General features: G+C 38.2%; 1 protein-coding gene across 1 annotated transcript in view; it reads left to right on the top strand.

Moving 5' to 3' along the window:
* Window positions 1–6,185: 6,185 nt before the first annotated feature.
* Window positions 6,186–13,329, top strand: part of LOC133652765 (synaptic vesicle glycoprotein 2C-like) — a 34,127-nt gene continuing 26,983 nt past the window's right edge. Inside the window, exon 1 of the mRNA XM_062051817.1 lies at window positions 6,186–6,777. Within this exon, the coding sequence (XP_061907801.1) occupies window positions 6,186–6,777 (592 nt within the window). The remainder of the gene's footprint in view (window positions 6,778–13,329) is intronic.

The following is a 13,329-nucleotide window of genomic DNA, read 5'->3' as shown; positions in this document are numbered from 1 at the left end:
GTAAATTCCCATATAATCCGAAACAAAACAGCCAAGATATCAAGTATTATCCACACTCATTTCACTAAATCACTTCCAGTTTGAAATGTCACATTTATAACATAAAAGCAGTAACAGGACTACATTAAAGGCCTACTGAAACCCACTACTACCGACCACGCAGTCTGATAGTTTATATATCAATGATGAAATCTTAACATTGCAACACATGCCAATACGCCCGGGTTAACTTATAAAGTGCAATTTTAAATTTACCGCGAAACTTCCGGTTGGAAACGTCTATATATGATGACGTATGCCCGTGACGTCACGGAGTGAACGGAAGTATTGGCACACCATTGTGTCCCAATACAAACAGCTCTGTTTTCATCGAAAAATTCCACAGTATTCTGGACATCAGTGTTGGTGAATCTTTTGCAATTTGTTTAATGAACAATGAAGACTGCAAAGAAGAAAGCTGTAGGTGGGATCGGTGTATTAGCGGCGGACTACAGCAACACAACCAGGAGGACTTTGAGATGGATAGCAGACGTGCTAGCCGCCGACCTCACCTTGACTTCCTCCGTCTCCGGGCCGCCGACCGCATCTATGATCGGGTGAAGTCCGTTGTCGCGCCGTTGATCGCTGGAACGCAGGTGAGCACGGGTGTTGATGAGCAGATGAGGGCTGGCTGGCGTAGGTGGAGCGCTAATGTTTTTAGCATAGCTCTGTCGAGGTCCCGTAGCTAAGTTAGCTTCAATGGCGTCGTTAGCAACAGCATTGTTAAGCTTCGCCAGGCTGGAAAGCATTAACCGTGTAGTTACATGTCCATGGTTTAATAGTATTGTTGATTTTCTGTCTATCCTTCCAGTCAGGGGTTTATTTCTTTTGTTTCTATCTGCATTTAAGCCCGATGCTATCACGTTAGCTCCGTAGCTAAAGAGCTTCACCGATGTATTGTCGTGGAGATAAAAGTCACTGTGAATGTCCATTTCGCGTTCTCGACTCTCGATTTCAAGAGGATATAGTATCCGAGGTGGTTTAAAATACAAATCCGTGATCCACAATAGAAAAAGGAGAAAGTGTGGAATCCAATGAACCCTTGTACCTAAGATACATCCTGCACTGCACTCTAGTCCTTCACTCTCACGTTCCTCATCCACGAATCTTTCATCCTCGCTCAAATTAATGGGGTAATCGTCGCTTTCTCGGTCCGAATCGCTCTCGCTGCATTGTAAACAATGGGGAAATGTGAGGAGCCCTTCAGCCTGTGACGTCACGCTACTTCCGGTACAGGCAAGGCTTTTTTATCAGCGACCAAAACTTTATCGTCGATGTTCTATACTAAATCCTTTCAGCAAAAATATAGCACTATCGTGAAATGATCAAGTATGACACATAGAATGGATCTGCTATCCCCGTTTAAATAAAAAAAATTCATTTCAGTAGGCCTTTAATGTGGATACATTTTTGTTGAGAAAAACAGATTATTTTGTTAACTTGAACACGGGAACAAAAATATATTCCCTTCTTTCTTGAGTCTTTTTTTGCTCATGCAAAACTACACAATTAAGATAGACTAAATATAAATTATATTAAATCGGATTTAATTTAAATGAATCCAAATCAACCCTGGGAATAATTTGATTTAAATGTGTAATTGTTTGACAGCCCAAGAAAGAATGCATTATTTTCTTCCCACTGAATACCTGGTAGATTTAAGGCAGCTCTACTACCTCATAATGCATCATGTGGGTCTAATTTCAACACCCACTTACGTTTCCCAGTACGGTTCAATCAAAAAAAACGCCATTGCCAGTGGACGCATTAAAACAATTATTGTTCTTTGCCTTAAAGAGTGCGCTTATAACCACAGAAGTCGTCCAATGAGCCTAAGAGATTAGTGGAGTCACCTTGAATCAGCACTGTCGTTTTGCCCAGTAAAATTGCATTATGGGAGCTGGAGCTGGCCCTGTGATTTGTGTCCTCCTGACAAGGCTTCAGCGTTCATTAGAGGCTGTGCTGAACAGCTCTGAGATGCATGGAGAGGGTGCACTCTGGACAGCTCTGATCTCCTCACCCTGCTTTCTCAAGCCGGTTGGTATGTTTAGTCTTACAACCATTTAGGGCGAACAAGTGTTTCCAGTAGACAAATACTTTTAATCCATGTGTGAATGCTGAGATCCAATCATTCCATGCCCTCTTCCACTTGTTTCAGATAACACAATACGCAGATCATTTAAGCTGAAACTCTTACACTTAGACACTCTGAAATTAATGTGCAAGATTTTCCAATGCAAGATCACGGACTAAAAGACCTGCATGACATCTCAAGAGAGAATAGTCTTGTCTTCTTTATGGTGTTTTTTTTCTGTAGAATAAGGCAATAAGGGTCAGGAATCCAGACCTCTGCTATGGGACGTTAATAATAGCTGGAGCACAAAATCACATTTGACTGGGCTCTCCCTCTCGTTAGCACAGGTGGCCCAGCCGGGAAAAGACCTCTTTGTGTGCGTGCGTGACTCCTTACCAAAGAAATATCCTCTTATAGGTTGATTCCTATTCTCATTATAATGAACCAGGGGCCTCATGTATAGAGTTGCGTTGATTTCTTACTAAAAATTGGCGTTCGTTCAAATTCAGAAAACAGTGTCCAAATAATTTTGAAATTAGCCGCGTGCCTGAGTTCTGCACACTCTGGCCAATCAGAATTCAGTTGTTTTGAGCGAACGAAAGAGGGTTGAGATTGTGAGCCAGTCATTGCTCTGGGCTCCGAGAAACGGACAGAGGAACACATAAGAAATAAGTGGTATGCATCAGGAAGAAGGTGAAGAAGAAGATGGATATGGCCAAAGCAGGCTAGAGGAGCGGAGATAAAGTAGTGCTGCACCCCGATTGAAAAGATAGTCACTGCAATGATACGTAAAATTGTAGAAGAGGTGGCTGACTGTGATTACTTCCAGTATAAATATAACAAAATGTGTCCAAAGAGTCGCCTGCTCACAGACAGATTAGAGTTTCATGTGTGATGTAATATTTGGTTTGCAGTCGTTTACATTTAAACATACCAGCATATCAAAATGGGTACAAAGGACTTTGACTCTGCTGAGATTACTCAATTTATTATTAAAAGACAGGAGAGCTACAAGCGGCCATCTGCCTTTTCCTCCACCGTCTCCGCTGCTGCACCTGTTCGCCCGACTGACCAAGCGGGTGCTGGAGTCTCAGGAACACATTGTGACAGCGAGAGATGGCAAAATGATCGCCTAGATCAGGGGTGTCAAACTTGTTTTTAGTGAGGGCACCATTCTAGTTATGGCTGCCCTCGGGAGGGCCGCTTGTAACGGTAAATATTCATAAATATACATGTATAATAGCCTAATTTGCATAGGCAATTGTGTTTATTATCATTTACCAACAGTTTGATGGATAACTTGCTTTGAAATTGTAATATAACTAAAACTATTCACTTATGTGCAGTGTTGGGACTAACGCGTTACTAAGTAACGCTTTACTGTAACGCCGTTAGTTTCGGCGGTAACTAGTAATCTAACGCGTTATTTTTTTATATACAATAACTCAGTTACCGTTACTGCATGATGCGTTACTGCGTTATTTTACGTTATTTTTATGTGGTATCGGCTAGAAACTGAAGATCTGAGTGTGTTTTATTGGAGCGCTCCGGTGGAAAAGAAGAGGCGTGCTTTCCCCCACCCACAGAAAGCACGCCTCCCCGCAGGGGAGACGTTCCTCCAGAGCCGTACTTCGGGTCTAACAACCTTCACTTTACCCGGAAGAGGGTCTTTACAGCTGAGGGTGAATGACGAGCCCGGCGGTTTGTTGCAACTTTGTGACTTTATTGCACGCAGCCATCCACCCAGCTAGAGAACCTGCACGCACTCACTGTCGCCGCTCCCTCACCTCTCTCGCCCACTCACTCACTGACGTCACTCACCTCTCATGCTGTCATATCTTAAAGGGCCACACACACACACACACACACATACGCTACTCTCATAACAACTAACAAGACATCATGGCGAAGCCAGAAGTCGAGTTTTTTAACATGGAGACATTGTCAATACTTTTCTTTTGTCGAGCACAAAGAAAATAACATTTTAGTTAAAGGTAAGTTGTGTCTTGGATCAAAGATCCTATCTACTTAGAGTTAAAGTTAAAGTGCCATTATGTTGCAGCTATTTAAAATAGTTTTGTCAATTTTTTCTGGCCTGAAATAAATTGGCCCTTTGAAACATATCTTTGTCTTTGTGTGTTGTATGTAGACCACATTGCTTTCTGAGTTCAGTGATGCAAATGCATGTCAAGTTGATCAACAGATTGTATTATTCTCCAGTGCAATAACAGTACTGAAATGAAGGCTAAAAGGGCATTAATGGGAGCCTTAAAAAAAAGGGGGGAAAAATAAGTAACTAAATAGTTACTTTTCACAGTAACGCATTACTTTTTGGTGTAAGTAACTGAGTTTGTAACTGAGTTACTTTTGAAATAAAGTAACTAGTAATTGTAACTAGTTACTGGTTTTCAGTAACTAACCCAACACTGCTTATGTGTGATGTCTCTAGGAGGGTGTTCATGCATATTTGTACGTCCTCTCGTAATGTCTTTAGCATTAGCTATTATGCTAACATGTTTACAAGTGTCTGTGTTAGTATTATTAACTTTATTTATTTTTGATAACCCCAAAAAATAAATAAAAATGCATGGAGTATTTTGTTGTATGACAGATAATAATAAAGTTTACAAGATACAGAGTGCTCAAAAAATGTATTCCCATTTAAAACGCACTTTTTATTTATTCTGCTTCTAAATGGATTCAAAATGTTCAAGAATCGATTAATTTATTGTTAATTTTTTTGACCAAATATTATTTTTTAAGAATCTTTTTTTGGATTGAAAATATTAAATAAATATTATTGCTATCATTGTTATTATTGATACTGTTCTTTTGCAAATTTTTGTTTTTCCTTTATTTAGTATGATATTTTTATGTTTTCTAAATAACTTTATAACATTTCTACCCTGAGTATTTTGAAGTTCGGATTGGGTTGGATTTTGGTTTGCTGTATTTTCTTTAATTGGATTAACATTCTGGGATTTTTATAAATAAATAAATAAAAAACACATTTTTGAAAATACATTTTTTAGGCCAACACTGTGCGTATAAATCGTATGTCCGCAGCCAAGAGGAGCTTTTGTTTTGAAAAGGTTTGAGTAAATAATATATTACAAGAAACGTGTTGAATCGAATCGCCATTCCAAGAATCGGAAGCGAATCGTGAGGTGCCCAAAGAATCCCACCTCTAATATGAAGTAATTTTCTTCTGTCAAAATTAAAAGGACAAATACATTTAGTCAGAAAGTACTTTAATAAATCACACTATTTCCAGTCTTTGGAGGGCCACATAAAATGAAGTTGCGGGCTACATCTGGCCCCCGGGCCTTGAGTTTGACACTTGCAGCCTAGATAAACTAATAGACGTCCTCACAAATATAAATATGATTTTTGAAGCATTAAATGCATTCACGAAAAACTACATTTTCTGTCTTTGCCTCGATATTCTTATATTGTTGAAATCAAATATTGGCAAAACCCGAACGACCAAAGTATCCACAGCCTGTGGAAATATACTTAGGTGAAGCATGAAGTAGATGTGAGGCTGCGCACATTTCCACGCTTATTTAAATCTTGATACATCTCATCTTTTGCCGTGGAAAAAAAGGGCGTATGCCAGGTTTTTTAGCGCACGCAAGCTCAAAACATGAGGCCCCTGCTCTCTAACGTCAGCAAATTGATTTCAGGCAATGTCTTTATTTATTGGCTTGGGTTCCACAGAGCTGAACATGAGTCAGCAGTTTCAGCATCCTTCATCTAAAATGTTCATTGCTTTAGAAACGATCATGAAACAAGGAACACGGGGTCACACCTGAATATCCATTTGAATACATCCAAAATAATTCCCTTAGGGAACTTTGATGAAAAGTTAGGGGAACATTAAATTATGAGCTCACGTATTTGAACTTGCTTGATGACTACACTACACTACACTGTGGTTTTTGTACGTGGTGACTGCATATTCATCATGTTGTGTTACTTGATGTTGTTTCAGACCCACTGAGATCACGACTCCAAGTGTAAAGTCGGCCCCCCTGCTTGTCACCCTCATATTCCAATCGGCGTGGTCAGAATGGAGGACACATACAATAACAGGACTTCCCTGGTCAAAGGTGCTAAGGACATAGCCAAGGAGGCAAAGCGGCAGGCAGCAAAGAAGGTCAACAAGGTGGCGAACCTTGCTGCCGACGAGTATTCATCCCACCACAACTACTCACGATTCCAGGATGAGGAGGTGGACGACGAGGATTTCTACGGGAACCCGCCGAGGCAGGGCGGAGAGGGTGACAACGACGAGGGCTCCAGCGATGCCACCGAGGGCCACGACGATGAGGACGAGATCTACGAGGGCGAGTACCAGGGGGTTCCCTCCACGGGGGACAGGAAGCACAAGGATGGCCAAGTGGCCTTGGGGCAACCCGTGTCAGACGCAATGAGGGACCGAAAGGAGCTGGAACAGGAGCGACAGGCCGATGAGGAGGAGCTGGCTCAGCAGTACGAGCTGATTATCCAAGAGTGTGGCCACGGGAGGTTCCAATGGCAGCTGTTCCTGGTGCTGGGATTGGCACTCATGTCTGACGGCGTGGAAGTGTTCGTGGTGGGCTTCGTGCTTCCAAGCGCAGAGACCGACATGTGTGCACCCAACTCCAGCTCTGGATGGCTAGGTAAGGAAACAAGTGTCTCTTCAAGTCCAGGGGGTGCATGCTCATAAGGGAACACAAAAACTGTGAATGAAACAAACTAACTTCCAATATCATGAAGATGCTATAGATAGGGGTTTCAAAGGCTCAGTCTACACTAGACACCAAATCAGATTTTTTTTGCCCTCAAATGACACAAATCAGACATTTTTCCAGTCTAATCGCTCTAAAGTGCTTCAAATCTGATATTTTTGCATTCGATTTGGGCCACATCAGGAGATAGTCCAGATTTGTTTGGATTCCGATCTTTTCAAATGTGACTGCGGTCCAAACGGCAATATGACCTGTTTGCGACTGTTTGGTCGAGCTATGTCATTGGTGTGTGCAGGAAATGACGTGGCCCGCCAGTGGACGTATAGGGCATCTCAACATCCGGTTTGGGCAGCCCTGTTTTGGTAATCAAAATCTTTTTTCGGCGGCCGATTTTTCTGTGCATCACTAGTCAATAGTGTGGCAAATAATGTATGTATGTGTGTGTATATATATATATATATATATATATATATATATATATATATATATATATATATATATATATATATATATATATATATATATATATATATATACAGTATATGTATTTATTAGGGGTGTGGGGAAAAATGTATTCGAATTCGAATCGCGATTCTCACGTTGTGCGATTCTGAATCGATTCTCTTTTTTTTTTAATCTAATTTTTTTTTTTTTTTTTAAACATTTATTTTTATTTTTTTTTTTTATCATTATTATTATTTTTATTTTTTAATTAATCAATCCAACAAAACAATACACAGCAATACCATAACAATGCAATCCAATTCCAAAACCAAACCCGACCCAGCAACACACAGAACTGCAATAAACAGAGCAATTGAGAGGAGACACAAACACGACACAGAACAAACCAAAAGTAGTGAAACAAAAATGAATATTATCAACAACAGTATCAATATTAGTTACAATTCTAACATAGCAGTGATTAAAAATCCCTCATTGACATTAACATTAGACATTTATAAAAAAAAAAAAAAAAGAACAATAGTGTCACAGTGGCTTATACTTGCATCGCATCTCATAAGCTTGACAACACACTGTGTCCAATATTTTCACAAAGGTAAAATAAGTCATATTTTTGGTTCATTTAATAGTTAAAACAAATTTACATTATTGCAATCAGTTGATAAAACATTGTCCGTTACAATTATAAAAGCTTTTTACAAAAATCTACTACTCTGCTTTCATGTCAGCAGGCTGGGGTAGATCCTGCTGAAATACTATGTATTGAATGAATAGAGAATCGTTTTGAATCGAGAGCATATCGTTTTTGAATGGAATCGTGACCCCAAGAATCGATATTGAATCGAATCGTGGGACACCCAAAGATTCGCAGCCCTAGTATTTATATATATATATACATTATATTACTTTAATTTGTATTCACATGAAAAACAAACTAATTTTTAAGGTGTGGCAGCTTTTATCTTGCAAAGTATTTTTAGCGACTTTCTTGTTCATATACAGAATCCGGTCAACTTCCTTTGTTTTCACTTTATCGAACTCATGCAAGTGACTTCGAGGCCACATTGGGGCCACATTGGGGCCACATTGGGGCCACATTGGGGCCTGTGCGTGTTTATACTGGAGTCTGATAAAGATCACATTTTACTCAGCTGAAAAAAAAAATCAGATTTCAAAAACATTTGGTGTTGGTCAACTTTGGCCTGCAGTGTAAACATAGTCAAATGAGCCTCCTCAAAGGAATGGGTGGGACCATGTTTCATCTAACAAAGGTGTTTCCAAAGTGCGGCCCTGTTTTTATGGCCCGCGACACATTCTAAAGACAAATTAAACACGTCCCAAAATAGAACATTACACAAAAAAAAATAAGAAAAAATGAAACTGGCCCATCCATCTACCCATTTTCTACCGCTTATTCCCTTCGGGGTCGCGGGGTGCGCTGGACAATTCACCCCAATTATTGGAACCTGAAAATCAAAATGGCTGACGACCTGAAAGTTGGAAGTCGGAGCTAGGAATGACGTTACAGTGGAGTTATCGAGAATCAAGATGGCCACATCCTAGAAGCTAGTTAGCAGCGAACATCCATCCGCAGTCGGCAGTGTTTTAGCTCCTTCTAAATCACTAATCCGACGAATAAAGTGAGTTTCTTACAAGTATCATCCCTGCAGGACGAGGAATAGCTAAACATGTTTCACTACACACCGTAGGAGGATACCATAGCTCACCGGGGTCACCGCTAACAAAAGCTAGCGCGCCTGAATGTAAACAACTGCCGTGGGTGGATCTACACCTGACATCCACTGTAATGATACCAAGTACAAGAGCGTATCTAGTCGATACTACTATGATTACATCGATATTTTTTATCGTCACAAAATCTTTTTTCCTTTAAAAAAAATTCATATTATGTTTATAAACTCAGGAAATATGTCCCTGGACACATGAGGACTTTGAATATGACCAATGTATGATCCTGTAACTACTTGGTATTGGATCGATACCTAAAGTTGTGGTATCATCCAAAACTAATGTAAAGTATCCAAACAACAGAAGAATAAGTGATTATTACATTTTAACAGAAGTGTAAATAGAACATGTTAAAACAGGAAGTAAGTAGATATTAACAGTAAATGAACAAGTTTATTAATAATACATTTTTACAGCTTGTCCCTCATAATGTTGACAAAATAATAGAATGATAAATGACACAATATGTTACTGCATACGTCAGCAGCTAAATTAAGAGCCTTTGTTTGTTTACTTACTACTAAAAGGCAAGTTGTCTAGTATGATCACTATTTTATATAGGGACTCAATTGTTCTTGGATTGCAATAAGAAACCTATGTTTAATGTACCTGTCAGGTTCAAACACCGAACTATCTATTAATCAGGACAAGAAGCAAGGAATCAAACAGAGACAGGATTCAATTTAGCTCAAGAGTATTGAGCGTGGACCTGCACCCTCGTACAGTGTCACCCCACGCTCTGAGGAAATGGTTCCAGCGCCTCCCCATTTATTTGGGCATTCCCTGATTACATAGCTGAAGCTGCTTCTAAGGGGAGGGGTCACATTATGCAGCAGCCCAGCACTGGGTTATAAACAGTTAAAACAAATGTGCTTGGAGCGGTGTCAGGTTTGCCCCTTCTCTGCTTGTCAGCCTTATCTTTTTGGAGATTTCGGGTCCTGATACGGCCCCTCCCGTGGCTGTCCAGATCTGAAAAACAGACACTTCTACGGCAAGGTGCATTCTATGGCACACAGTGGAGATTTACAAGCTGTCCGCCTTTGCAAGGACAGCTTTGTGAGCATGTGTGGGTGACAATCATTGGTACTTTAACTTTAACTTAACAAGTAGATAGTAACCAGGGCCACCGGTCTTCACGCAGAGCAACCTGAACTGCAAGCAAACAAGTTGTGTGATAACGTATATACAATTATTCTGACAGTACCATAACATTTTTTGTTAAAATAAAGCCAATTATGCCATTTTTGTTGTCCCCTTTATTTAGGAAAAGTATCGAAATAAATTTTGGTACCAGATATTGCTATCGGGACAACCCTAGTTCATGTACAAAATGTATCAAAATGGCCCCTGCATCAATACATATTGATGTATGCTAACACCCCTGCTCTAACATCATAAGAACAAAGAAATTATACAAATTGCCTTCAACATACGTCAACGGAAGTTAGCAGTTTTTAAAAATATTTTCCCTATTTTTTTTCAAGCTGCTGCACCTCTGGTGTCCTCTGTCATTGACAAACACTGCTATAAATCACATTGCACTCCATCTGCTATTGATTTCACCAGTCATAAAAATGACACCATATTAAAAAATGCATTGGTCATGTGTGTGACTGATTAAAGTTAAAGTTAAAGTTAAAGTACCAATGATTGTCACACACACACTAGGTGTGGTGAAATTTGTCCTCTGCATTTGACCCATCCCCTTGGGGAGCAGTGGGCAGCAGCGGCGCCGCGCCCGGGAATCATTTTGGTGATTTAACCCCCAATTCCAACCCTTGATGCTGAGTGCCAAGCAGGGAGGTAATGGGTCCCATTTTTATAGTCTTTGGTATGACTCGGCTGGGATTTGAACTCCAACCTACCGATCTCAGGGCGGACACTCTAACCACTAGATTCCCACTATTCCTTCTACAGTATTCAGTAGAAATCCAATGATGCAGTTCATACTCTTATTTTTTAAAGTCTGAGTCATAGGCAGTTTGATAGAGCTGCTCTCGAACCTGCAACCTTCTGCTCTGCAAGCTGCCTTTGTCTAGAAAGTAATGGATCAGTACAACTTTAGTGTATTGTATGTATACCACGCCATGATTCAGCCAATATTTGTGTCATTGTGTGTCACATATAATAATGTTGTTTCGGTCCGCTGGTCTTGTGTCAGGAATAAGAGGGTGTAGTGAGTACTTCTGCCCCAGTGTGTGCTCTGTATTGTGGTCCCAGCAGTCCTGATGGCTGCAGGTGTATAATCCATCACCATGATGTTGTGCACAGGGGCTGACTCATTCACTCACTACATGTCAGGATACCAGAATGGCGCCCAAAAAGCCTCAAGATGGTGTAGCACAACATTCTCAGAGCATTTGAGAATAGGCTGCAGTTTTTGAGGCAAGATTGTGAACAATACTATACTTCCAACTTTGTGGGAACATTTTGGGAAGGGCCCTTTTCTGCACAAACACGACTGCGCCGATTAGGGTTGAGAGATATAGACTAGTGGTGTCCAAAACATTTTAACATTGGAAAAATGCTATTCAAAAACATGTTTTGAAAATTGATGTGTTGTTTTTGCCATAAAAACTACTATTAAAAACAATTATTGACTTATTTTTATATTTTTTTATAAAATATGTTTTTTTTTTGCCATAAAATTAGTACTATTATTTTTTTTTTTAAATGAATTAAAAAAATAATATATGACTTATTTTTAACACTTTCGGATTCTCAGGAATTTTAGCGGAATTTTTTTTACATAACTGTCAATGCCTAAAAAATAATAATACATTAAAATAAACGTTGTTATGAAGAATTGACCTATATGAGGCTGCTATTCCTTCACATTAAATATTATACTTTAAAAAAATGTTTGCCATAAGAAAACCTACTATTTAAAAATATTGATAAAAACCCAAAAACGTTTGGCTTATTTTTAACACTTTTATGAGAGGGTGGCCCTTTTGGATCCCCAACAATTTTAGTGGGATTTAAAAAGAAGAAACACTGTCTTTGTTCAAAAAATATGAATTATTGACCTATAAGAGGCTCCATTTAATTTACATCAAATATTCCACTTGCAATTATTTTTTGGGAGGAATAATGTATATGTTGTTTTTGCCATAAAAACTATTATTAAAAAATTGTATGACTTATTTTTATTTTTTGTATAAAATATATATTTTTGCCATGAAATAAGTACTATTATTTATTTTTTAATGAATTTAAAAAATAATGTATGACTTATTTTTAGAATTTTAGTGGGATTTTTTTTTTTAAAGAACTGTCAATGCCTACAAAATAATGAATTTAAATCAATTTTGTTATGAATTATTGACCTATATGAGTCTCCAATTACTTTACATCAAATATTCCACTTAGAATTTTTTTTGGGCGGTGAAATAATGCATGTTTTGTTTTTGCCATTAATCACTACTATTTAAAAAAAAAAAGAAGAAAAATTATGACTTATTTTATATTTTTTATAAAATTGTTTTTTGCCATAAAATAAATACTATTATTTGTTTTTTCTTAAATAAATACAAATGTGTGACAATTTTTTTACACTTTTGGAACCACAATAATTTTTGTGGGATTTTATTTTAAAGAACTGTCAATGCCTAAAAAATTATAATGAATTAAAATCAAATGTTTTATGAAATATTGACCTATATGAGGCTCCTATTGCTTCACATTAAATATTATACTTGGAAATGTTTTTTGCCATAAGAACACTTACCTTTTAAAAATATTGGGAAAAAAATGTATGGCTTATTTTTATTTTATTTTTAACACATTTATGAGTGGGGCCCTTTTGGATCCCCAATAATTTTAGTGGAATTAAAAAAACACTAAAACTGTCATTGCTCAATAAATAATGAGTTTAAATCAATGGTCTTATGAATGATTGTCCTATATGAGGCTCCAAGATTTTACATCAAATATTCCACTCAGAATTTTTCTGGCGGGGAAACAATGCATATTTAGTTTTTTGCCATAAAAACAGGGTTGTCTTTGACAAAAAACGCATAAAATATATTTTGTTTATATTGACAGATAGACCTAAAGTTGATCTAGTGATTCTAAAAACTTTGGGATGTGTACCACTAGTGGTAGGGGAATCACTTGATTAAAGTACATTGCTAGACAAGTGGTAAAGTATGAATTATTTATCTCCTTGTTCATTTACTGTTAATACCTGGTTACTTTCTGTTTTAACATGTTCTATCTACACTTGCGTTAAAATGTAATAATCCCTTATTCTTTCGTTGTTTGATA

Source organism: Entelurus aequoreus, linkage group LG06, assembly GCF_033978785.1.
Source record: "Entelurus aequoreus isolate RoL-2023_Sb linkage group LG06, RoL_Eaeq_v1.1, whole genome shotgun sequence".
In the NCBI taxonomy this organism is placed as follows: Eukaryota; Metazoa; Chordata; class Actinopteri; order Syngnathiformes; family Syngnathidae; genus Entelurus; species Entelurus aequoreus.
The sequence above is the reverse complement of the archived record's forward strand: the minus strand, read 5'-3'. Positions and strand labels throughout refer to the sequence as shown.